The 27,160-nt window shown below is 33.0% G+C and overlaps 3 protein-coding genes across 3 annotated transcripts; 2 read left to right on the top strand and 1 right to left on the bottom strand.

Moving 5' to 3' along the window:
• Positions 1-1,633: 1,633 nt before the first annotated feature.
• On the bottom strand, positions 1,634-7,425 carry LOC132718330 (serine/threonine-protein phosphatase 2A regulatory subunit B'' subunit beta-like; the record flags this gene model as incomplete). Its single annotated transcript, XM_060702034.1, is given in 2 exon segments — positions 1,634-1,961; positions 7,230-7,425. A coding segment is annotated over 1 exon segment (294 nt), but the record flags the coding sequence as incomplete, so codon positions are not given.
• A 3,588-nt stretch (positions 7,426-11,013) lies between these two features.
• On the top strand, positions 11,014-13,931 carry LOC132718329 (monocarboxylate transporter 12-like). The gene is made up of 3 exons (XM_060702033.1): positions 11,014-11,173; positions 11,775-12,959; positions 13,470-13,931. Exons 1-3 carry the CDS (start codon positions 11,098-11,100, stop codon positions 13,625-13,627), a joined length of 1,419 nt encoding a protein of 472 aa, XP_060558016.1. The 5' UTR covers positions 11,014-11,097; the 3' UTR covers positions 13,628-13,931.
• Positions 13,932-20,786: 6,855 nt separating this feature from the next.
• On the top strand, positions 20,787-25,146 carry LOC132718326 (monocarboxylate transporter 5-like). The gene is made up of 5 exons (XM_060702028.1): positions 20,787-21,305; positions 21,776-21,919; positions 22,308-22,454; positions 22,918-24,111; positions 24,713-25,146. Exons 1-5 carry the CDS (start codon positions 21,128-21,130, stop codon positions 24,874-24,876), a joined length of 1,827 nt encoding a protein of 608 aa, XP_060558011.1. The 5' UTR covers positions 20,787-21,127; the 3' UTR covers positions 24,877-25,146.
• Positions 25,147-27,160: the final 2,014 nt, after the last annotated feature.

Raw genomic sequence — 27,160 nt, 5'->3', positions numbered from 1 at the left:
CATCAATTCTGTTCATACTTGTTTTCTTATTTTTTTGTCTAATTTTTCAGTTCTGCTCAACCAAAATCTAGGTTTGATTTGCTGCCAAAATGACTATTAAATCAGGTTGTTACTAGAATGGTGTTTGGGTATATTTGGCAAAAGGACAAAGTACTCATACATGGTGTTTCCAATAAAACCAGTGCTCCTATCCAAAATTTTTCTCAAAAAATTTCTTAAATTTTGACAAAACTGATCATGAAGGTCAAGATAATTTAAGGGTCAACATCACACAGTATTTTGATATGTCAAAATGAAACATATGATGTGTGCAAGAATAAAGGAGCACTCCCCTGCAGTCTGACCTGGCCTTTAAGGCCTTATAGTGTAGTTAGCTAAATTTTCTATATTTTGAAATTGAATGGACTGCTCTAAATTCAAAGATGGACATATCTATTACACATATTCAGCATTTTAAGGGTGCAAGCTTTCTGCCAAGAGATGACCAGACAAAAGAATGATCTCCAAAAAGGGGCAACACTACAATTTACCACTCATGCCATATTTCTTTAATATCAAGAATTTTTTGGTATTTCAAAAGACTGAAGTTGCACAATGTGAAAGAAATGTCCCTAAATAATAATAAAATCACAAGTAACTTGTTATACAGGGTTTCTCTCTTTTCCTCAAAATATTTCACAGGCTAATTTCCTAAACAAACACCAGTCAACAAACCTGTGAAGGTAAACTTCTGACTTAAAAAAAACCAAATCCAATATCTGGAAATCATTTAATCTTTTCCTTCTCTCTTGGAACCATCTTTCTTTTGATGTTGTACTCTGTTATAATTAGGCAGGATGTTAAAAGTTCATTGATGGAATAAGGAAAGGCTGGGGCTACAATTTAATTTTGATGTACCTGTGTGACCTCTAGTCATTCTTGTATTGAACTTCCTCAATATAAAGTCTTCAGCTTTCATTTCAGCAGTGATATAAGGGAAGTAATTCAATTTATTCTTGACAACTTGTATTAATGTGTTACCTCTCTTGATTTACTATTTATTTTACAGTGAATACTGTAATCTCATAAAATTACACATGTACTCAACAGTGGTACACAAAAAGAATGAAAGAAAAGAAAATGAAGAAAAAGAAATGAAAGAATGAATGAAAGGGAAAAGAATGAAAAGAATGAAAAAGAATGGGAAAAGAATGAAAAGAATGAAAAGAAATGAAATAAATACAATGTAATAAAAATTTTCGTTTTTTAAAAAGTTGACATTTTTTCCCCCAAAACATTTAAATTTGGCATATCAAACAAAAAAGCATAAAAAAACTTTTATGAAAAATTTTTCTTTTAAATTTGAAAAACCTGAAAACAAAACCATTTCTCTTGCTAAAACATTGTTTGTGCTTGATAGTAAAACTGGAGCTAGGATTTTTTTTTATGTTTTTAGTTCACAAATGGAATAAATTCAGTTAAAATCGGGTCCTATAGTTAAAGATCTTTTTAAACTGTTCAAAACTGAATGGCAAATCTAAACCAAATGTTATGCAATCACCAGGGTGTAAAACATAACCCCACTAGACTCCACATAGTGAAATAAAAGTACAATACATACTTTTTTAAATTCATAATTCAGGTTACAACTTACCTTTGAATTTCCATTCACACCCCTGTGGTTGTTTTTGGTTGTTAAGGGTCGTCTTGGACTTCTAGGACTAGGTAATTTACTTGAAGACAAGGGTGGTGATCCTGGCCTAACTCTTGGTGACTGAGCCTTGTTACCTCCCTTAGAGCCTGAAGCTCCCGGGTAGGTAGCAGTGAGAGGTTCGCCATGCAACAACTGTCGCAGGTTTTCTCTCAACATCGTCTGGGTTTCCGAGTCGCTCAGCCATCTCAGAAACAACTCATCCACCTTTAACTTGAGAACTGGTTTCAGAGCCATCTTACTGCTTGAAGCTGTCGTCACATTATCCTACCTGAAAATATAAAACAATTAATGTTACAAAAAATGTTCACAAAATCAGAGGCAAAAATCTTATAACACTGAAAACGATCAAGAGCACCAAAACAATTATTGTCTATTTCAGTTACAAGCTTTGTGAATAGTTAAGATCTTAAATAATTCATTACATTTTTTATCATCAGCTTTTTACATATAACACTTTAACCCTTATTTCCATTTTATTTTCATCTAGTTCTTCAGTTTTCAAACGATTAATTTACTTATTTCATCTACATTAAAATCATATTGCTTTGAATAGTGCTTGTTAATGATTATGACTAGTAGGGTGTCATTAGTTATTACAAAATCTTAATGTCAGATTTAGAGGAAGAATTGTTAAACATAGCAACCTTACTAAAGATCTTTTATCAACTTTAAGAAGCAACATAGATTATGGAATATTTATATGGTCTATATTTATACAATTTAATTTACTGAAACAATACTATTAAAGATGAAAAGTTGCAGCATGCCGTTGATATAGTAACAAGAGCACCGCTAGGCGGAGCATTATATGCCCGAAAGTGTTTTTTTTTATATTAAGGATGAAGCATTTGTAAGACATTATATAAATTAAATAAAGTATTACCTCCTTCCAATAGCAATCCTCCTATAAAGTTTGAATATTGTGGGCCAAATGGAAATTAAGTTATGCTCCGGAAACTGTTTTCAGTTTTAAAGTAATAGTGACCTTGACCTTTGACCTTGTGACCCCAAAATCAATAGGGGTATTCTACCCAATATGGACAATCATCCTATGAAGTTTGAATATTGTGGGCCAAATAGACCTTAAGTTATGCTCCGGAAACTGTTTTCAGTTTTAAAGTAATAGTGACCTTGACCTTTGACCTTGTGACCCCAAAATCAATAGGGGTCTCCTACCCAATATGGGCAATCATCCTATGAAGTTTGAATGTTGTGGGCCAAATGGAACTTAAGTTATGCTCCGGAAACCAAATTGCTAACGGACGGACGGACGTACCAAAATTTGATGTTTATGAGGCAAATGAGCTCATAAACACCACCTGGACCAACGTCCATAAGCAAAATAATCTCATAAAAACAAAAAATAGCTTTTAATTTTAAATTTTATGAGTTTATGTTCTTTATTTAACTACGGAATGAAGCTCATAATAATCAAATGTTGGCTCGGAGAGACAGACGGACGGACAGACGCCAGGGGGTATAACATAATATGCCCGAAATTCTTTTGGGCATATAAAAAGTGGTTCGATTTAAATTCAATTAAGTTGTTTGTCCAACAAGCTCGAAACTAGAATTACTTAAAATCCCTGTCCATCAACTGTTTTATCTGTCATGATGATGCATTTCAACATGAAGATTTCAATATTACGGACACTAAATGTTACACATGTGGTTGTTGATTTCATTTGGGAATACCAGAACTTGGAGTCATGTTATTTATAACTGCCAAAGATGGTTACACAGGGCTTGTGTTATTACCATTGATATGATCTCAATAAGCTACTTGGAACTAGCTGATTTACACATCCAGTGTGACTATTGTTAATTGTTAAAGGGAAAAACAAGGTTAGAATAAAAACTTGATTTCAGAAAAAGAATACTATAAATAATAAGTCTGCAAATTTTCTGCCGCCAAATAATAATATTAAACGAATGATAACAAAATTTAAATCGCTAAATCACCGATTTCTACAAATCGGTAAGCGCGGCCATGTTTGTGTATTGGCCGTATAAAAACAGGTGCGCGTGATGTCATTTCCCCACATCTTTAGATTCATGATAAATCTAGTTGAATCGTAAGGAAATATCAATATAATAAAGTATTGATCAGACAATTTAATTTTCACAGGAGGTGTAGAGGAGATTTTTTATGGTTCAAAATACGTAACAATATCAAAAAAAAAAAAATATAATAAAAAATAAAGAAATGTACGGCTAGCCAAAAGTTCTAGCCGTACGTGAGTCACGAACGACTAGCCAGGACGCACTGTATTGTCTAGCCGTACGGCAATTTTCAAAATTATATGGAAGTCGAACGTTATAAAATTGTTGATTTACATGCTTATCATTTGTTGTTTAATTTGTATGAATTATTAAATCATTTTTGTTTTTATTTTATTTTTAGCACATGGATCGAATAAAAAATGATCGGAGTGGAGTAAATAAATAAAAAGAACATTGAATGGAAAAAAACGGTGAAATGCAAAAATGATTATATAATTTTCAAAACAGTAGATAAATATCGAACATAAAAGCACAGTCAATCAATTAATTAGCCTTAATTAAAACCTATCTAGGGACTGACAATAGAATTTTAGAATGCCTTTCACGTAACATGCAAACTTTCCTTGATACAGTACCGTCGGTAATTGTCGCAATTATCAAGAGCCTAACAACAATCATTTTCAGTGTTTGTTTTTTGTTGTTTTTTTTTTCATATAAAAGGTGTCCAAAATTCAACTTAATGAAACAAAAAAGGATTATATATAATCAAAAATTTGTAAACTATTTCAATTGGTGTAAATGCAAGCAAAGGCTATTTTTTCTCGACATCTTGCGATGACAAAGATCGATATATATAGCGATCAAGGCGATTAATCTCTAAAAAGTTAACATCCAAAGACAATTAATGCTGTTTCTTGGTTAAAATCCTCGCTTAAAGTCATAAAATAACATATGCATTTTCGACTTCCATAAAATTTTGAAAAGTGCCGTACGGCTAGCCAATACAGCGTGTCCTTGCTAGTCGTACGTGACTCACGTACGGCTTAGACTTTTGGCTAGCCGTACGGGCCCGTGCGCTAGCCACTTCCATTATAAAAACCCTACTAAAACGTGTTTTTAATAGTACATATAATTAATTTTTTGCAGTTTGATTCTGACTTTCAAATTTAAAGGTGTCAACATATGTTATAATTGATGTACACATTTCAAAAATATAAGCAACTCTTTTGAAAAGTAAATTGTTAACATGTCTGTCAAAGTATGATGCTGCGCATCGTAATCGTAGCCTAATATTAACTGCAGGCAAATCATTTTTATTGGCTGCTCAAAAATCTAATTTGCATAATTTATTCACACAATTGCTGGTTCTTACTACTTATGTCTAATATTGCGCATTGTCCATTTTAATTGTTCCTAATTTGCACCAAATGCTCCTGTCATACTGTGTACTGACGATTTTTATTGGCCCTTGTATGCCTCTGTGCCGGCAGACCTTTTGATCATTCACAATGTTGCCCTAATTGGTTAATCACCCTTGCCAAATATTATAATGACGAAATAGACATCTATTTTTTTACGCTTCATCAGTGAACTGAATGACCTTAGGGGGAAATCGGTTCCAAACCTGTCAAATTATACTGTAGTAAATTACAGCACGTCATAAAATAGCAACACATTATTTTTCAGTTACCAATAATCATTTTTAAACATTAAGTAGATTTATGATTTTTTGTTTTATTGGATTAAATTTACGGTAGTAGAAATGCGTATCTGTCGGGGAAAGGAATTTGGTAAGTAGATAACGTGGAAAAAAGCTTTGGGGAACTGGATAAACCCGAGAATATGCGTAATTATAGGGGAATGGGCAACCTAGCTGTTGGTACCAGTTTTGACTGGGTGCCTAAATAACTTTACGGACAGTTTTGTTTTCATACGATATAAGTCTGGCTGCCGATTTTCCTGCGCCTTTCTCATTTTTAGCGTCAATGGCGGAAAATCGGGTCCTCAGCATATTGGATTTAGTTGATATTTTACCTGAAAAAAAATACATGACCGGCGATGTACCCTATTTGAACAGCTTGTCTAGCGAAAATTAAGTACAAAATAAAAAGATATATCGTCAATTTGAAGAAGTTTCTCATAGTACCCAATGTAAATTTATGGTTTATCTTTGAAAATTAAGCAGTCATTGCTTAAATCATGTGGTTGGATCATCAGCAAGCTTGAATATCGGACAAATGATAATTAATGTCGCAGCGTCTTCAATTAATTAATTAAAGCATTTCAGTTCCATATGATGTTTTCATAAATAATATATAATGTACGCAATTAAATTAATAAGTTCTTCATCAAGATATATTTCAGTTGTACCAGCGTGTACACCTATACCGGAAGTGGGTATAACACGTCACAATCTCGGTCTCGTCTGTCTCGCGAGAATGACAGAACGCCAAAATGGCGGCGCCCATGAACTTATTTCTCAAGTAAAAATGGTGTTTTTAAACACGAATTTCTCTCTTATATGGTTGATGTCAATAGGAAAACTGTCATGGATCCTCTTTTTAAATGATGAATATTTATATTAGACAGACATCAATCCATCCATTCTTATTCCTTTAAGTCTGGCAGTACTTTGATTGATAGAATGTTATTTTATTTATGAAATCACTCTGTTAATTAAAAATATAGCTTTTGAGCTGTTTGATGTTTCGATACATTATTAGTGTTTTCGGTGATAAATTCTAATGTATCACCATTTTTAAAAACTACTGTAATGAAATTTTTATCAGTTTTTAATTTATTATGAAATGATACAAATAATAAATTGACCTGCAGTTACTTGTATATTGTTGTTTTTATTCAACTCCAAAAAAGTCCACTAATGCCCGACCAGGTGTTCAGTTTCAGCAGAATGGTTTAGTAAGTCCCAACTGTATGTGTATAAATACATTACATATAAACGGTCATTTGGCTAGCTCCGGTCCAATAAATACCGACGCCAAATGAACTCACTACATTATACTAACATCATTTTGGTGAAATTATAATATACAACAACTGTGTTGAAATTAATGCTTAAGTGTCCACTCATACCCGAACTCACTCTATTTATTTTTACTTTTGGTCACAAATAGGTCAAAATTATGTAAATTATATAAATATACGCTAAGATTTTCTTACGGAACTTGCAATGGGTTTTTGAGCAGTTTCTATATGACGTTGCTTTGCCCCGAAACAATAATATCTAAAAGTGACGTCATTTACATCACAGTGACACTGAATTATTTCTCTTGACAAGTTCTAAAATTCTGAGGTAAAAGATTTTTTGCATGAAAGTAAACGTTATGAAAATTGCAATTTCATTCGAGGCTATAGCAAGACAACTGCATTTAACCAAGGAGTATAATATATAAGGTTCACTCTGTTTTCTTTAGTGTATTACATACAGTTCTACTTCTGAAATATACAAAGGGGAGATTGCAGTTTTATGTCATTACCCCACCCACTTGATAAAAACGAAACAAGAACGGACCTGAACATGGGCAATTCCAGCTCACTTTGACAGACCAATTACGAACGCACTTAGTGCCTTTGTAGTTAAATGAAGAAAAGTTAATATCAATACATAATAAAGAGGGAAGATGGGCTAATTGTTTCTTTAAACTAAGTTTTTATGCAGGCTTGGCGCCCTTCGTTACAGCTGTACATCAATGGACGAAGCCGATGCATTCCGCATGAAAATATTTAGATATGGTCTAATATATTTTTGATAAATAATTTGTCACTGTAGGATCGTCACTCGTGCCTTACTTTGGCGCCTAAAGTTACTGTTTGAAAATCATGAACACAATATGATGAATATTACCAAAATATTTGTTTACAGGGTATAATAATAACTTCAACTTTTGGCGTCGGTGTGTAAATTAAAGAAACAAAGAAAAAGTCTTAAACATAAATAGAAAATCTAGATTTTCTATATAACTATAGATCTTACAGAAGTTAATTAAATAAGATCTCTACATGTAAAACTTTTTCAAAAATTCCTTTTATACAACGTAAGATCCAATGTTAAAAGTGTCAAAAAGTGCAATATAAAATTATTATAACCACTTTGAATCACAATAACGAGTGTGAAATGCTCCAAGCAGATAATTATGATAGAATGGTCAGGCAAGTGGAAGTTAAACAAATGTAAAGTATTGTAAAATAATGTGAATTGGTAGTTCTAAGATAAGTGAATGGGAACATTAATTAGATAAAAATTTAAATGAAGGGAAAGATATTGATGGTAAATTAAATTTTGAGAATCATTTAAATGAAAAAGTAAATCAGTCCAATTCAGTTGTAGGATTCATTAGAAGAACTTTTGAATATTTAGATAAGAAGACGTTCAAAAACACTTTTAATATCATTAGTAAGACCACATTTAGAGTACGCAAATCCAGTTTGTAACCGTCAAATAAAGAAATCAGAACATGTGAAAAGAGGAGCTTCAAAACAAGTACCAGGACTATATCGACGTATCTAAATTGTCATATAAAGATAGACTGAGGGAATTGAAGTTGCCTACTCTTGTTTATAAAAGAAGGTGGGAATATCTCATAGAAGATTGGTAAATATGACCCAGCAGTGTCGAACTTATTTGACGGTACAACTTGGTACGACTATACAAACTCTTCAAGAAACAATCTAACCTGAACGTATGGAAATAATCATTTTGCTACAGAATAGTGGACAACTGAAACAGACTACCAGAAAGTGTAATATCAGCTAAGACTGTTTATACACTCTTTTGTAAGGCGATTGGACAATGTTTTAAAGGACCAGCCCATTAAATACGTGCACGTACATTGAAAATATTAAGTTTACTGGAGGTGTAGAAATAAATTCCAGTGATGAAAACGTGGATCCAGCTCAAAATGATGGAGAACCAACCTCCTGCTAGAGCATCATCGGTAAATATCTGTATCATCAACAGCCTGCACAGAAATAGTAGCAGTGACAGTGCCAGTACAATTATTGTCATCGATGTGAGCATCATCATCATCATCATCATCATCAGCAGCAGCAGCAGCAGCAGCAGCAGGGGCATTAGTAGCGCCAATATCTTCATTGGCATTGGATTTATCAATGATTCACGGATAAATATATTAAAATACCGCGGTAAAATTGTATCAGTTCAAGTAAATTTTGTCCGAGTTATAAGAATGTTCTAGCCATATAATGTTCTAATTGATAAACGTTCCACTGAAATCAAAATTGATAGTTTACTTGACAGAAGATGAATATTATTGTGACCGGCCATAAACTTTAAACACAGTTTTCATGAATTTTAAGTTCATATATATGTATACATTAATTGAGTACATAGGACTAAGATAAAGTGATGTATTCCCGATGCATGAGTAACAATGATATATACATTAACATGACGGTCATAATCAGTCATTAAACCCATCGTATGCAATTAAAGGACTTGATAGTACTTGACCGTTGCTTTTTACACTTGTAAAATAATATAAAAATATATTATAACTAAACTTATTGCTTCAAAGTCACAATGCTTAATAGTCAGATAACATTTGCAATAAATTAATCAAGGATATCTCTATCCATGTTTAGTCAAATTGAAATTTAGTTGAAGAATAAATAAGCGGATGATTACAAAATAATACACTTGTTTAAAAAATAAATAAATGAAAACAAAATGACGAAACAAGGTTCACTTTTCAATAAAAGTGATCGAGAGAAATTTAATGAGGAACCACTCTCTGGTGACGTTACTGTTAGTCTGACAGTGGCAAACGAAGACGAGGGTGCTTTACAAGACTCTTCAAAACAAAACGGTGTTCCCGTGGATAGAGGATGGGCTTGGGTTGTACTATTTGGTGAGTTATTGCATTTTGTACCTATCAAAGTGACATATTTTTAGTAACGGGTTAACATTTTATATTGACCGGCATATGTATAAATGTAGCATGCATCGAAAATTTTGAATGATCTGCGTTACTTATTATCATTTATGATAATGTTTCCCCTTTTCCAGATTTTTTTTTTTACTAAACTTGCCACGTACATGTAGCTTCTATCAGATGTTGGGTGAGGATAGGAGGATCGAGATTTTTTTAATTAAACAAAACTGATGAGCAAATCTGCAATGTTTCTAAATTCCAAATATGATCATTTTCATGTTTGAATGTTGAATACTGCTTAAGCCGGTCGGTGCTAGGGGGCATGGACAGTAGCTTGCACTTAACAGTAAGGCTCAATCAAACCGAGCCTGCAACATTTTCAATTTTGTCGTTTTGGACATTCTTTGCGGATTCTGTTTTTCTCTATTTTAGCTAAGTAAGTTATTGAATTAAGCCCTGGGCAGAATTAATTTTCTTTATTATTATGTTCCAATTCGAAAAAAAAACGTCCGAAATTTTGCAAATTAATAATGCACTTACAAAATAACTATCAGAAACTATTTCGGATAGTTTTTGTAGAAGGCACATAAAGCTGCAGAATGGAAACGTGTGTTTTGTATATTTAAAATTTTGGATTTAGAGACTCTTAAATGCTTATCATTGGAAGAAAGTAGCACTTAATATGTAAAAGTTGTTATATAAGTAGCAAAATGTAAACAAGTAGGGATTTTGACTTCTATTCAAAATACTTAGTTCCTATATGAGCACTAAATGAAATAAAAATCAAAAAAGCAAAATATGGTCCAGGTATATAACTTATGGGAAACGTTTGGACATACACTAAAAAGAAATAAAAATAATGGGACTTTATGTGCCTTTATCACTTCATTTGAATCACCGCATAATATTTCATCTAGATTTATTGATATTATATATAGCTCAACATTATTTTACATTTAAATTTCCAGCGGCATGGTGCAATTGTCTTCTATCTAATGGCGTTTACAGAACAATTGAATAAATGTTATTAAATGCAAGCTAAGTCTTTGATCGACTTCTTCTAGTTCATTTCATTTACAAAGTTACAGTGCAATCATGAAGATCTAACTTAAAGAATCAAATTTTAATAAAATAGTTTAATTGAACCTCTAACTGATATGGATAATAGTTAGGTCGCCAGATATATTGAAGTGTCCAAAACTATAAACATTTTTACCAAGGACGTTGACATCAAGTCACATTTTCATCGTAGGCTTATTTGTTGTACCTCATTTGTATTGATTATTGATAATTTACATGGTATTTATAAGTTAAAGTATCTCAAAGTATTTATCAAACGCAGCATTATTTTTATTGTCTATTTTACTTGTTTGTCCTATTTATGACAAAATACTGTATATTCTTAACGATATTTCAGCTTTACTTGTGACTACGATTGGTTTGCAATACTTCAGTAGCAGACAGTTTATAGTTTTAGGTGGGATAATAATGACATTAGCATATGCTTTGTCAGCATTTGCACCAAATGTAGAAATACTGATATTACTATTAGGCTGTGTTTGTGGTAAGTATTTATTTTGTAATTGATATAGCATAAGATTGTTATGGTCATTAAGGATAAATGATGCACTTCAAAGATCTATTATTTCAATCAGTTTTATACCATTATTCTTGAAATTTGATTGCCAGGATATAAATAAGGGTAGCTCGATCTAGACTGTAACGATAATAAAAATTATTTGATTGGCAGTCGTTTTGACTTTCTGCGATTTCTGCCAATATATTGTCCTGCAAAGTTTGGTATGCCTCAGTTTGGAGGTTAGTTTGAAAACTCTCATAACCGTGTTAATTTGTTTCATTTCATATTCGAAGTATGGCACAGAAATAATTCAACAGACCTTCGATCAATATGTGTTTCTACATCACTTGATTACATGTATTGTAGTTTCAAATCCCATCAAAAATATTTTTAACTCGGTGATTCTGCACAAATGCCCGATAACATCTTATGTACATAGTATTCAGTTTTTTCCCATACTTCAAAGTGTGACTTTATCTTTGTCTAAAATCTATCAAAGTGAACCTTTGCATAACTTTATCTTTGTCGATGTACATTTAAATTGATCAAAGGATGATTCTTCAAGTGTTGTTGTTGTTTTTTTCAGGAATTTCTCAGGGTATGATACTCACTCCAACAATGGCACTCATAGGTGAATATTTTGAAAAGTATCGTAGCATCGCTAACTGCATTAGTAATATGGGCGCTAGTGTGGGCTCCCTTGCTTTCTCGGTACTGATCCCGATTTGGATAGAAGAATATGCCTTTCCTGGTACTGTCCTATTGCTCGGCGGTTTTATGCTACAGATGACTGTATCGGGGCTGCTGATGCGCCCGATATCATTTTATTCTAAACAAAGGCGGCAACATGTTAACCACAAGGATAGTGAGGATGAAATGAAAAACGGAGAGAAAAATCTCAATGAAATTAATAAACAGAAAGTTAATGGCACTCTCAGACAGACGAATAGCTTAAAGAAAACAGTTACGAAAATCGGATATAACAGTAATCACCAAAATGGACATAACATACAAAAAGCTGCGTCGCCATTAATTGCAAATACTAATTCTCCATTTTCGCCCCGCAAGACTGTAAAAAGGAAACGTACTATTTCAGAGATAAGCAGAATAAGTCTTTCACACAGAGTGGGAAGTGCTATTTCAGCCTTGAACAATTCCAACATTGGACTTTATGCAAGTACGGAACTTGCGTTCTCTTCGATGTTAGATCTGAGTTCCATGAAACGAGAGCAGAACCAAAACAGTCAGACAGTTAACAAAACTTCATATGCCTGTTTTAGGAAATTCTGCCCGAATCTTGGTTCTGTTATTGACTGCCGAGCGATGAAAAGAATATCGTTCCTGTTCTTTATTCCTTGCGCATGTTTCATAGTGACTGTTTCATCTATTTCGATTTATTTACCAGCATTTGCCAAAGACACAGGACTTTCATCCAAAGAATGTGGACTCCTAATAACTATCATAAGCATCACCGATATGTGCACGATTGTATTCTGGGGTATATTCGCAGACAGAAACTATATTCAAAGGCACAAAATATTATCCTTTGCGGTTGTCACGGTCGGCATTGCCTCTTGTTTCACACCATTGTTCGAAACTCGTACTGAATTTTTTATATACAGTGTTATTTTCGGTATATTTGGACGTGTGTATTTCAGTCTTTTCCCTGTTGTTCTGGTAGACTTTATTGGTATAGAGAATTTGCGAAGCGCCCTTGGTATTTTGAGTCTAGCACAGACAGGAACATCTGCCATCATGCAACCAATCATAGGTTATCTTCATATCTTAAATTTATATATGATATCTTATTATAAATATACTGTATGGATTTGATTAAGAATGTAAAGAATATTTGGTTGCCATAAAAGGGCATTTGTAAATTCAAATGGTTAAAATTAATGAATTTCAAATCGGACAACAACTTGAACTATGCGCCGTCAGTCATGCCAAACAACGTCATATGCAGGAAACGGCCATACTTAGATCGACGGTATTCCAAGTATAGGAAAGAGAATTTACATTCTTTTTTTAGTGTCTTACATTGTTCTTTTAAAAAAAACTAGATATTTATATTTATGTACATCATATTCGGAGCTATATCCACCTTCAGTAACATTTAAACTTTGATTTAATAAATTAATAAGTAGTCATTCTCTTTTATCAATTACAAATACTGCATGAATTTAAGAACATGTTCGTCAAAATATCTAATGATGTTACTATTTTTACTATTTACATGTATACCATTTACCTATATTCATGTATACCATTTCTTTCACAGGTATGATGAGAGACAATTTTAAAACCTACATACCTGGAATGTTGTTGATATCAACATTGGTGATTGTCGGTGGATTGTTGATTCTCACGCTACCAATGGCCGCAAGATGCGAAAAACGGAATGACACAAAAGAAATTCAAGTGGATTTAAAAGCTTAAGCTAGCTAGTATATAAATTGTTTCAGCAAACAAGAGTGGGAAATGAAATGTGAAGACAGTGAACTAGAGCTACATTTTTATTTTATTTTTTTGTCAACGAAAATTGGCAAGCGCCAAAAGCTTTCAAAAGATATATTATATAGAGCAATGGAGATGAAAGCAAATGTAAGAACTCGGCTTTACAATCATTCTCGTTGTTTTATTAATAGAAAATATTTGGACGGATTTGAAAGTTTGTTTTAAAGTAGTTTTTCAAGATTTCGTTTAAACAATAGACAATAATTAAAAAGCAATCGTCTCAGAATTCTTATGATTTTCTCCTTTTTTATCTTTATTCAATAGCCATTTTTGGTCATCCCAAATAATATAGGAACAAAGCAACTGTGAATCTTTATACATTGTAATCGCATCTATTGTTTCTTATAGACAAAACCGTTAACTTTATTTCAACTGTTAACCTATATAGTTATAAGTTTTAACGCGATGGATTGCTTTCATCAATAAAGTCAGACATAAACGTAGTGTACAAAACAATTATTTGTAAGAATGGTTTTTGGCACAATTGAACTTTGAAGCAGTAACAGAAGTATTTGTTTAAAGCTCAACAATATGTTTACAAGTACACAATATAGTTAAGATTGAACAAAGGTCCAGTGTCCATGACATATTACCTTTGCTGATACCATAATTACAAATCTCAACTAAAAGTCGAATGGAAATTTTTGTGTAAAAAAACACACGCACACACGCATGCACGTACGCACATAGTATACTTTGCGTCCAATTTTTTAAAACAATTTTGAGAATTGAAAGCGCACATACAAAACGAAAGATGTGAAAAAAAGAAATCATGAATACGAATTAGATATGAATACTTATCATCATCATCATTTTTATAAAATGGAAAAAGTGGCATTTTCATCACAAGGAAAATCATTATCCATTAAACCATGGCTTCGTTTTTGAGGTTTTCGTGGTTTAAATGAATTTCCCAAAGAGCAAAGGTATTCCAAAGTGGAAAGACGAAACAAGATCAGCCAAACTTGCACACTTGGCCTGACTGACTGAAATAAATAAATCATGATGATAATGATAAATTATCATTTAATATCTTTATTATAATGACAGCAAAGGTAAATTTAAATTATACATGTGTCTTAATGGATATGGCATCTGTCATACAAACAAGCAACGTAATTTTCCGATACTTTGAAATCTTAATTATACATGTATCATATAATGTATATATGTACTCTAGATTGGAGTCAAGTCCATGACGATTAGTATTTGTATATGATATGTACGAGTATAGTATGTTCAGTAGATTATTAAGATACACAGTTCATCAGAGATTGCCTTATTTCGTATGTCGCTTTCTCAATGCATGGTGTTATAAGTTGTAATCATCACCCTAAACCCTAAACAAATAACGATATCTTTTATGTGCACATCACGTTTCTGGACCAGATGCCTTGGGATTAATTACGGAAGAACAGGATGGTTGCAAAAGTCTTTCTACAAGCAGTTGTCGTTTGTACCTCACAATTACGGAATGCCAAGAGTCAAACCAGTTACTTAATTGTTCTCTTGTATTTCACCGAATAAGAAAAACAGTCATGAGAATATTAAATTTGTATTCATGTGTTTACATTGAGATAACATAAATTGACCTATGATATGTAAATGAACTACTTTTACACAAGTAGTTCTGTTATAAATAACTAGCAGTGTACGTAACACTAAAAATGTAAATTTACTGTGCGTTTAGGATAATCATTAAGTGACGCGGTGGTCAAGTCCGCTTTAACATCATATTGTGTTTATAATCTTAATTAAGACAAATAGGCTAGCTATATAAATTAAAATATTGACAAAGCGTAACGCAGAAGATATTTGGGACAAGGAAGTTCTGCACTTTCAAAAGAATTCAAAAAGGAACATTTACAAGTATGACAATTGTAGAAGAGAGTGCCAAATGTTAGAAGTCTAAAAAAAAATTTTTTTTCAATAACAAGCGCAATCCCTACTAAAAAAGCTGGAGAGTGTATCTATTTAAAACAACACCTCTTGTTTGATCTGCCTTATTCATAGCTATTTAAAGTGTTGTTTTTTTTCAAATTGACAAATACTTGTAACAAAATCTTAAGTCTAAGTTAAAACATCTGCGGATGTTTCTAAATTCAAAATTTACCAATTTCGTGTTTAAATGTTCAATTCTGCTTAAGCGGTGCTAGGGGTCGTAGACGGTAATTTGCACTTTCCAGTACCGTCCATGAACAGTATCAATCAAACCGAGCTTGCAACGTTTTCATTTTTTGTCGTGTTGGGCTTTTTATAGGGATTTTGTTTCTCATTATCTTATTTAAATTTTATATCTAAATGCATTTCATGAACCATATTTGGCATAATCTTATGCTGTTTAAACATGCTTTATTTATCTGTATATATTTTATATGTTGTTCCCTTTACTCTTTTACTCGATTTTTTTTCAAATTTTTCTAAATTGTGTTTGTTTGGTTTGTTTACCCTCGCTCCCGAAATAGTCATAACGTGATTTTATGGAAATTTATCTTTGAATATGAGTTCATCACTACGCTAGATCACAATTGGACGCCAACACAAGAAGGTCTGTCTGGTCGATGTATGCTCGCCCACGAGTTACCATGACACAGGTTCACTAAACTTTGCACTTCCTTTATTTTAGTTTTCTTTTTTTCTTTTCTTCCTTTTTGTGCATAGAAATTAAAATACATGTAGGTGCAAACTTATTTTTCAAACGTTCTTTAAAAAAAATCTTTTATCACACATCCGTGCCAATTTTGTGACTCCGTAAATATGGTATTGCACGGCCGTGCATATATTTTGACGTGACGTCATTAGCGTTAACAAACATAGTGTAAAGACGCGCGAAATGTTAGCGTTTAACTATAGGCGCGTCAATGAAAAATGACTCTTATTTCACTTTAAACGGTCTTTATTTTGGGTATGTGATAAATAGAATATTAAATTCGTGTAAGTTCATTACTGAATTTATTGCACTCGTTGAATAAAATGATATTATGCTCGCCAGAGGCTCGCATAATATAATTTTATTCAACTCGTGCAATAAATTCAGTATTGAACTTACACTCATTCAATATCCTCTATATATGACTTCTTTAAAGTTTTGTAAATCATCTTACAAAATGAGGTGAGGGAAAGTTAAACAGCCACTTACTTTGATGCTTTAATTAAATTAAGTAGTATATGTTATATGTTCTCTCATTTCGTAGTTTGCTTAGTCGATAGTGAGTTATTAATCGATAATTAATTTGTTTAAAATGTATCGTAATATTCAAGGCACATTATTAGAGTAATAGAGGATATTTGTCTAGTTCAGTGTAAGATCGGAATATATTTCACCGAGTGAGCACCAAAAGGTATATTTCACGAGTGGCGCAGCCACGAGTGAAATATGAACTTTTGGTGTTCACAAGGTGAAATATATTTCGAACTTACACTAAACTAAACAAATTTTCTTTTTATTATATGCAAAGAAACGTTTTAAAACGACATTAAACCTAAAACTGAATGAAAAGCGCGCCAAATGATTAAACAACGTGACGTCATTTACGACGTCACGTCATTAAGTTGGTTCCCAGTTCTGTGCACGCTGGTATTTCACTGAAACAACGTAAGGGGCTTAAATTCAAAACAGTGAAATTATCAAAGTGGTAATTTCACTGTTTCAAACAGTGAAATTACCAGTTTTATATCACTGATATATTTCTATAAACCACCGAAAAGCATGTAATAAATCATTTTATTACATGCTTTTCGGTGGTTTATAGATTTATTTGGAGCTTTGACTTTAATTTGGTGCAAACGTTTCCAAAGCGTTGTAATAGCAGTATAATCAATATATTTGTTGTTGGTTTTAAAAGGTACTTTGGGGCTGTTACTTTTTTACATGTAAAAATACATATGATAAGTAACACACATTTAATCATACTTATTACATGCTTTTCGGTGGTTTATAGAAATACATGTATATCAGTGATATAAAACTGGTAATTTCACTGTTTGAAACAGTGAAATTACCACTTTGATAATTTCACTGTTTTAAATTTAAGCCCCTTACGTTGTTTCAGTGAAATACCAGCGTGCACAGTACTGGGTACCAACTTAATGACGTGACGTCGTAAATGACGTCAAGTTGTATTATTATTTGGCGCGCTTTTCATTCAGTATTAGGTTTAATGTCTTTTTAAAACGTTTCTTTGCATGTAATAAAAAGAAAATTTGTTTAGTTTAGTGTAAGATCGAAATATATTTCACCTTGTGAACACCAAAAGTTCATATTTCACTCGTGGCTGCGCCACTCGTGAAATATACCTTTTGGTGCTCACTCGGTGAAATATATTCCGATCTTACACTGAACTAAACAAATATCCTCTATGTAAATTTAGTAGCTCATTCCTAATTTCATAATCAAGAAAGGATGGACTCGCTTTTTTGCTTGTAGCTTGTAGCCTAATATGAAACATGTATGCACAAGTCATATAATCGTATATGCCTACGACATAGAGGATATTAAATGAGTGTAAGTTCAATACTGAATTTATTGCACGAGTTGAATAAAATTATATTATGCGAGCCTTTGGCGAGCATAATATTATTTTATTCAACGAGTGCAATAAATTCAGTAATAAACTTACACGAATTTAATATTCTATTTATCACATACCCAAATAAAGAACATTTAAAGTGAAATAAGAGTCATTTTTCATCGACGCGCCTATAGTATAACGTTAACATTTAGCGCGTCTTTACACTGTGTTTGTATAACGCTAATGACGTCACGTCAAAATATATGCACGGCCGTGCAATACCATATTTACGGAGTCGCAAAATCAGCACGGGTGTGTGATAAAAATTGATAATTCACAAGTGTAAGATTAGACATTCATTTATTGCGAAAGGATGAAGTTCACTACGTTCACTTAGTAGCTAATTAAATACCTTAATTACCGTTACTTCAAAGTGAACGCAGTGCAAAATGGAAAGGTGAAGTTCGCATAAAGCATTCCAGATCAACAAAAACTTCAATAACATTTGGAGGCGCGATTTCAGCATTGAGCAATTCAAATGTTGGTTATCAAGCCAGTACAGAACTTATGATCTCTGCGATGTTAGATCTATATTTCACAAAGAAAAGATGAAGCGTCGTGACTCCAGTTCCTGTTTGAGGACAGCTTGCTTTACCACTGACTACCGATCTATGAAAAGATTCCATTTCCCCATTCTGTATGCTTGATAGTAAAAATTTGCAGCATAATTATTCATCAGCGTTTGACAAAGATTCAGGACTTCCTCCGAAAGAATGTGGACTCCTGTTTATACTATTTAAAACATTACTGATATGTATAATTTTATACGATCCAGAAACTACACGCACAAAATGTCAACTTTTTACAATCGCTTCAGTCAGAGTTAGTTAAAGTTTAATCCTTTATCTGCAGCTTTTCGATGGTCAAACTGGTCAAGAGTAGGTCATACATTTATTTGGAGCTTTGACTTTAATTTGGTGCAAACGTTTCCAAAGCGTTGTAATAGCAGTATAATCAATATATTTGTTGTTGGTTTTAAAAGGTACTTTGGGGCTGTTACTTTTTTACATGTAAAAATACATATGATAAGTAACACACATTTAATCATACTTATTACATGCTTTTCAGTGGTTTATAGAAATACATGTATATCAGTGATATAAAACTGGTAATTTCACTGTTTGAAACAGTGAAATTACCACTTTGATAATTTCACTGTTTTAAATTTAAGCCCCTTACGTTGTTTCAGTGAAATACCAGCGTGCACAGTACTGGGTACCAACTTAATGACGTGACGTCGTAAATGACGTCACGTTGTATTATTATTTGGCGCGCTTTTCATTCAGTATTAGGTTTAATGTCTTTTTAAAACGTTTCTTTGCATGTAATAAAAAGAAAATTTGTTTAGTGTAGTGTAAGATCGAAATATATTTCACCTTGTGAACACCAAAAGTTCATATTTCACTCGTGGCTGCGCCACTCGTGAAATATACCTTTTGGTGCTCACTCGGTGAAATATATTCCGATCTTACACTGAACTAAACAAATATCCTCTATTTTATTCAACAAGTTTTGAAATTTTCTTGTACTCACTTTTTTATGACTAATTATATGAAATCAGATGGTATACACCTGGCAGGGATAATGCCTATAAAGAAATTCAGCATGGAAACGTTTATGGAATGTACTCCTAAAAACAAATTTACTTACGATTATAAATATATCGATGAGAGAACCTGGATCACATTTAATGAACAAATGATGAGTATCGTTAGAAAGTAAATGACGTTGATAAGGCTTGGCGTGGTAATTTTCGCGATATGTTGGCAACATTACGTAACACTGCGTATGACGGTATCGATATAATATCGCTCAATATGCGAAGTACTTTGTTTCAGTCACTAACTATGTAACAGGGTTTACTCATGAATTTGTATCAGTTGATAATTGCTTTATTTCTGATACAATGGTATATATACACGGACATAAACAGGGATTAAGCACATTATTTACAAAAATGATTTAGTAATTGAGGGTAAATGCACCTTTCTCGTGAATTAGTTCATCAAAAACGCATTTAAAGCCAGGGGATTTAATAAGTCCGATTGCAATAGCGCTTTTTCTGCATAGATGTACGTCTGATTCGGCATACTAAAATGTGCCCTTCATATAAAAAATAGTTTCTTCATGTTATTCCCGTGATAGTGTGTTATGTTTTGATAATGAAGCTATGGGACCGTCAATGCAGTTAGTTATTTTAACATGGAGCTGTAAAAATGTGCTCACTTAATTTTATCGTTGGCTATTGCATATTTTCTTCTCCTTGATGTATTACCTGCATGCGCAGTTTTTATGCAAGAATAAAGAATCAATATTGATGTAATTTTTTTCGGGCATCATAAAAAGTAGTAAAAATATTAAAAAAACAACGAAGTTCATATTGAAGAAAAACATTGCCATTTGAGGTCATTTTTCTTATTTAAACCTTTATAGGGGTTCAGTGAACTGCGAGGAAATCTTAATCAGGAGTTTAACCGAGTTATGATCGTACTTGCAACCAAACTTGCAAAATTGTAAATCGATTAGTTGTATACATCGTTTGTTATGTAAATATAAGCGTATATTCGTATTACATACAAATGTATATATATATCAAGTAATGATACATGTTGTGAACTATAGATACGGAGCGGTCACGATGTGAGACACGACCTTGGAGCAGGCCAAGAGCCAAAGGTATGTGTTGCGTGCGATTGTGGTACGATTTATTTAACACTTGATTTTATTTTTAACTGCTACTTTATATAGTTAGTGGCTTTTCACATGCTGTTATCTAATAACCAACATGCTACAAAAATGCTATTTAAAAGATAACATGGACATAAACCAGTTGATTTAGAGTACCACAAATATGCACAAGGACCAAACAAAGTTTCAAATCAATGGAGATAATGGTAAATTGTTGAAGAATCCAGATAGCAAAAAAGACATCAATGATCATGTAGATGAAGACGATGCAAGCAGAGATAAGTCTGTTGAACAGCAAGGACTTCCCGTGGATAGGGGTTGGGCATGGGTGGTAGTTGTAGGTGAGTATGATTATAGTTATATCATTAATAAGAGTTTCGTGATATGTTTTTTTTTTCCATTTCAATCGCTTGTCTCATGTCGAGTTTAAAGAAATATCAATGGCGTTGTAAAAATTATTAAAAATGTGAAATGCTTTTCGTATATAGAAAACATCGGTAAGTCTTTGTATATGTAGATCTAGCCGATTTCTTTTTCCTGTTTGCTCGGTGGTGATTTTTAAAATGTGTTTCAATGCAGTTGTCAAAATGTATCTAAAATGTGAAATGCTAACAGTACATACATGTAAACATCAGAAAGTCTTTGTAGGTGAAGATCTAACCGATTTCTCAGAAGTTGCTCAGAATGTGTTACAATGTAAAACAATAAGGGTTGTTTTTTTTTTTTGCATATAAAGAGACTTATATTAATTTTGGTGATGTTTTACATATGGTGGAATTGAACGCATCAAATATTGATTTTGTTACTTCAGCGGCTTGGTGCAATTTTATTCTAACAATCGGAAGTTATAAAGCATTTGGCATGCTGTTTATAGAAATTCAGGACAGATATGGCTCAAGTTCCTCCATGACGTCTTTGATTGCCAGCGTTTTAAACGGTACTTACAGTGTCACTGGTAAGGCATGTAAAATTAAATAGTTTACTAGTATATTTATATAGAAAAATAGAAATATCTTCGGTTTTACAAAAAGTCTAATTTTATACATGGCAAATTTCAAATAGTGCTATAATTGTGAAATAATTCAAAACAAAGCTTACCGTTTGAAACTTAATATACTAATAAGTAAAATCATGCTTGAAAGCCTTCATTCACAATATCTCAGAACAAAGAATAAAAGTTAGCTTAAATTTCAGTTGTCTTCGAAAGTCTTTCGATCGTTGTTTTTATTGTATCGAGGGTATAGTAAGAAACCTATATGTAACTTATCTTGTAGGTTCACACTAAACCACTGATATGCACATTTGACATGTAACTGTTGTTTTTTTTTCCAATATATTTCCAGCATTACTTGTGACTACAATAGGTTTGCAATACTTCAGCAGTAGGCAATTTATTGTTCTAGGCGGCATTATAATGACATCAGCTTATGTATTGTCAGCATTTGCACCATCGGTGGAAATACTAATATTACTTCTAGGTTGTGTGAGCGGTAAGTAAGCAAATGACAAATGCAGTATCTTAGTTCGATCGAGCTTATAACTTTCGAAAAACAAATGGTTACTTAAATATAGTAGTGGGCTTACAATATTTCTGATTAAAAATTGTTGAATCATCTGAAGGTTATGTTGCCTGCTTTAAATTTATCTCTGGAACACGGACTGTGATACATTGGTATCATACCCCACTTATTTAGTTTTGTCCATTGTTCCATGAACAACGCCGTATGAAAAATATCTGTAAACGTAACAAAATTCAAAATTTCACAACTTTCGTATCTTGAGAGATGTATATTAAATCGCTGGGCATGGCATCCATTAATAGACTCAAATAAGCCAATCCTGCAATGATTATTCATTTTTCCGTGTTGGGTTCCCACATTTACTACATAATTAAAGTATACTTTGATAGTATTTTTGACGGTCGCCTTTGTAATGGCATGCTATAAATTTCAGGTATAGCTCATGGAATGATAACAGCACCAACTATGGCACTAATCAGTCAATATTTTGAGAAGTACCGAAGTCTTGCGAACTGTATTGCTACCACTGGTGGGAGCGTCGGATCTCTTTTGTTTTCAGTTCTAATTCCCTACTTGATCGACGAGTATGCATTTTCTGGAACTGTCATGCTACTAGCCGGTATTATGCTTCATTTGACAGTTTCAGGAATGCTGATGCGACCAATAACATTCTATTCTAAGCACGTCGATAAAATTGGCAAAACGCTCGAAAATGGAGGAATGCAAGATGTTACGATAAATGGTAAAGTGAAAACAAATGGATCACTGAAAAATTCCTCAATTGTAGATCGTTTTAGCAAATCTCCAGATGTATCGATAACAAGAAGCCATTTGGACTTACGAAATGGCCATAGTTCCAAAGGTGCTAATTCGCCGTTAATTGACGCAAAACTTTCTCCATTTTCAATGCGTAAAGCTGCAGCACGAAATCGAAGGAAACGTACCATATCAGAACTAAGTAGAGCAAGTATTTCACACAGAATGGAGAATGCTATTTCAGCATTGAACAATTCTAGCATAGGACGTTATGCTAGCACTGAGCTTTCTTTCTCTTCAATGTTAGATCTGACTACAAACGTACAACAAAAGAATGCTGACTATGAAACTAAAGATCAACAATCGTGTATATGCTGTCAAAAGGGATGTTCCAAATTTGGATCTATTATTGATTGTAAGGCCTTAAAAAGTATTCCATTTCTTTTCTTTATTCCTTGCGGATGTTTGATCATAATGATTTCCGCTGTTGGGATTTATCTACCAGCGTTTGCCAAAGACTTAGGTGTGTCGTCTAAAAAGTGCGGACTTCTGATAACTATTATAAGTATAGTTGATATATGTGCATGCATTATGTGGGGAGTGCTTGCTGACAGACAATACATACGAAGGCATAAAATCCTATCACTTGCAGTTGTGTGTATGGGTATTGCCACGAGTTTTTCTCCTCTTTTTACAGTATACACGTCATTTGTGGTCTATAGTGTTATTTATGGAATATTCGGACGAGTATATTTCAGTTTGTATCCTGTTATTCTTGTCGATTTTAATGGCCTCGAAAATTTACGCAGTGCTCTTGGCGTTTTCGGTCTTGCTCAGACTGGAACATCAGCTGCTTTACAACCAATCATAGGTACGGTATGAATGTTTATAAAATTACTCATGTGTACAAGGACACCTGCAATATTCATGAATATAACGCATCTTATTATATTGTACATCTAAGAGTAAGAGACCAAATTGTTTTTATAAACGTAAAGAAATGATATTAAATTGATTAATTAATTAATTTATATATATAGATGTTTCTTTAAAGTTCAGTTCACTTGTGTTTCTATATCTATATTTATTCAGAATATTTGCTTTGCTTTTGAATGGTTTCTCTATGTGTATATTACAAGTACAAATGTATGTAATACATGTATTGATAAAAGTAGTGTCATTTCCCCCATTTCTTTGCTTTTTGGTTTGTGCCTAGCCTGTTTTTGCATTTGAAAATACACTTTGTGTAAGTAGGTGTATAATGGTATGACACTTTTTTAATGAAACGCTGCTTTTTTATTTATTTACTGATGCTTTTCGCCAAACAAAACTGAAAATATTTGCAATTCCTAAATAATAATAAAAATAATAATAACCAAATGAAAATGGATCTTTCAAACAAATAATAATAAATACTCCTAATCAAGGGAAGATATTAAAATGAAAATGTATTTGTTTTATATTATAAATAGGTATGATGCGTGATAAACTTGGATCTTACGTGCCCGGGATGTTGCTTATATCAGCTCTGATAACTATTGGCGGACTCTGGGTCCTCACACTTCCATTCGCAGAAAGATTAGAAAAGCGGAAGAAGGGGCAACTGAAGCAAAATAAGGAAATAGTAGTACCATAACTTGTCCAAAACAAGTGCTAACCGCGTGCTGCCGTGCCAATAAAAGCGAAAAAGGCGTATTTCATAGTTATGTGGAAATTACAGATTAAATTGAGAAAATCCCTAATGAACTTCCAAAACAACAAAATTGAAAATGTTGCAGACTCGATTTGACTGAGTCAGTACATGGACGGTATTGGAAAGTGCTAGCTACCGTTCACGCCCGGTTTAAGCAGAATTCAACATGGCGAAATTTTGAATTTCGAAACATCCGCAGATTCAAACTTGATTCCAGAATTTTTTATTTCACAAAACAGTGTGTTTATCATTGAAATTCGTGTTTGACATATCAGTGTACATATTTTTATTAATAAGTTACATATTTTGACAAGATAATCATATATACATATATATATATATAGTTAAGTGGTCAATAGTGGGAATTGCAATGCTATATATACCAAGAAGAAAACTACAGAAAATAAAAGTATATGATAAGAAATGTATATCAAATCTATATGAAATGTAGAATATTGAGCAATAACAGAAACACTTGTATGTCTCCATTGTGTCTTCCTTAATTCATAATGATCGAAAATGTGTAATTGAGTAAAAGCAATGATAATATACATGTTTGATGTGCATGTTTGTACCTTCAAAAGTCATTAAACAGCTGAAAATCAACGATATTTCTAGCATCATTATCATTGTACATGGTTATGCTACAGATATAAAATATAAGTGTCCCATCGAAATACAATATCCGACAAAATAGTGAGAGTATGTGAGTAGACTTAAATTTTATAAAAAAAATAAAGAAAAACAGAGTCCCGAAAGAAAACCCAACACGGCAAAATAGAAATTGTTGCAGGCTCAGTTTGACTGAGTATGTTCACGGACGGTAATGGAAGTTGTAAGCCACGCTATCGTCCACGCCCATTGGCACTGGCTAATAGTCTAAGCTGTAAATATCAAAATAAACGATGAGCATTTGATGTTTTATTCAAATCACTTGTCCATATCATTGTTGAATTTCATGTTTAATAGCTATATAATTATTCAAAAGAAAAGGGAACCTCATACTTTAAGTAGCAAGGGAAATTAGAATTTAACCCTTTCCCTCATGAACATATTGTGAAAAATGTCCGTTTTCACTGAAAAGCCACATGTTACAAGTTCAAACTGCTATGAAACAATGAAAAATGCTTCAATATACTAATCAAACTTGGCACAATTGTTGACTGGACCATTGCCTTTGTAACGACATGCTCAGTCTTAAATTTCCTGTTACCATGGCAACGAGGGGACATCTCAAAATTGCCAAAAATCACTATTTTGCCTCGATTCAAAATTTATTTCAAAGTGCTGCAACTTCTCAAGGGATTGAGGTAGAGTCAAAGGCTTTTCAGCGTTGGTTACACGTTACCTTATGATCGACCTGGGGTCATTTTTAGCCTCTCACAAGTCCAAAATTTTCTTGGCGATGAGGGGGACTCCGCCCCCTTCAAACCCCCCAAACAGAAGGGGGTACATCCCCCTTCTGGCAAACCCCTGATGTATCTTTTGGATAGAGGGCGGCGCCGAAAAGGTGCTCACTTTTTTTAGCAACATTTCTCAAACGAAAACATGTGTTTGGGCATATCATCGTTGAATTTCATGTTTAATAGCTATATAATTATTCAACTAAATACTCTTAAGATTACGTAGTGTAAGAGAAGGGAACTTCATACTAAGAACCGCGGGAAATTAAAATTTAAGCTAAACAAATGGCAATGAACTTGCATTGTAATACTAATGGTGTCAATAACAATCTGACTAATACTTTGATTTCCTTATTTTGCATATAAAGTGGTAACATTATTTAGAAGCTGGTTCTTCTTCTGTTGTTATCGTTATTATTCATTTACTGGATATAATGGCCATGAGTTGGTGTTAGAAAAACTGATTGTATGCTAAGCCTCTACAGTAATGCTACTCTAATTTACACAAGACGACCAAACAACGTGATGAAAAATGGGGACAAAGACTAGCGCCTTAAAAAAGAATCGTAAATATTCTACAATCTGTTTAATGTTTTCTTGCAGATAAAAAAGAGTATTAAAAAAGAATCCCTAAAGAACGTCCAAAAGTACAAAATGAAAATAGTGCAGGCTCGGTTTGATTGAGTCTGTTAATGAACATTACTGAAATATGCGAGCTACCGTCCACGCCCCCTAACACCGGATTCAGCAGAATTCAAAATTTAAAAATGGTGAAATTTTAAATTAAGAACACATCCGCAGATGTATTCATACGGCGGTCATCA

This window comes from Ruditapes philippinarum, unplaced genomic scaffold (assembly GCF_026571515.1).
Source record: "Ruditapes philippinarum isolate M1 unplaced genomic scaffold, ASM2657151v2 ctg4676_1_1_1_1, whole genome shotgun sequence".
NCBI classification, from domain to species: domain Eukaryota; kingdom Metazoa; phylum Mollusca; class Bivalvia; order Venerida; family Veneridae; genus Ruditapes; species Ruditapes philippinarum.
The sequence above is the reverse complement of the archived record's forward strand: the minus strand, read 5'-3'. Positions and strand labels throughout refer to the sequence as shown.

What these genes read in the sequence shown, in the direction of transcription:
- LOC132718329 (XM_060702033.1), top strand. Translation starts at nt 11,098, where the DNA reads ATGACATTAGCATATGCTTTGTCAGCATTTGCACCAAATGTAGAAATA. An exon ending in ACTATTAGGCTGTGTTTGTG is followed by an intron (nt 11,174 to 11,774) that starts GTAAGTATTTAT and finishes TGTTTTTTTCAG; the next exon opens with GAATTTCTCAGGGTATGATA. An exon ending in CATCATGCAACCAATCATAG is followed by an intron (nt 12,960 to 13,469) that starts GTTATCTTCATA and finishes TTTCTTTCACAG; the next exon opens with GTATGATGAGAGACAATTTT.
- LOC132718326 (XM_060702028.1), top strand. Translation starts at nt 21,128, where the DNA reads ATGCACAAGGACCAAACAAAGTTTCAAATCAATGGAGATAATGGTAAA. An exon ending in GGCATGGGTGGTAGTTGTAG is followed by an intron (nt 21,306 to 21,775) that starts GTGAGTATGATT and finishes TTGTTACTTCAG; the next exon opens with CGGCTTGGTGCAATTTTATT. An exon ending in CGGTACTTACAGTGTCACTG is followed by an intron (nt 21,920 to 22,307) that starts GTAAGGCATGTA and finishes ATATATTTCCAG; the next exon opens with CATTACTTGTGACTACAATA.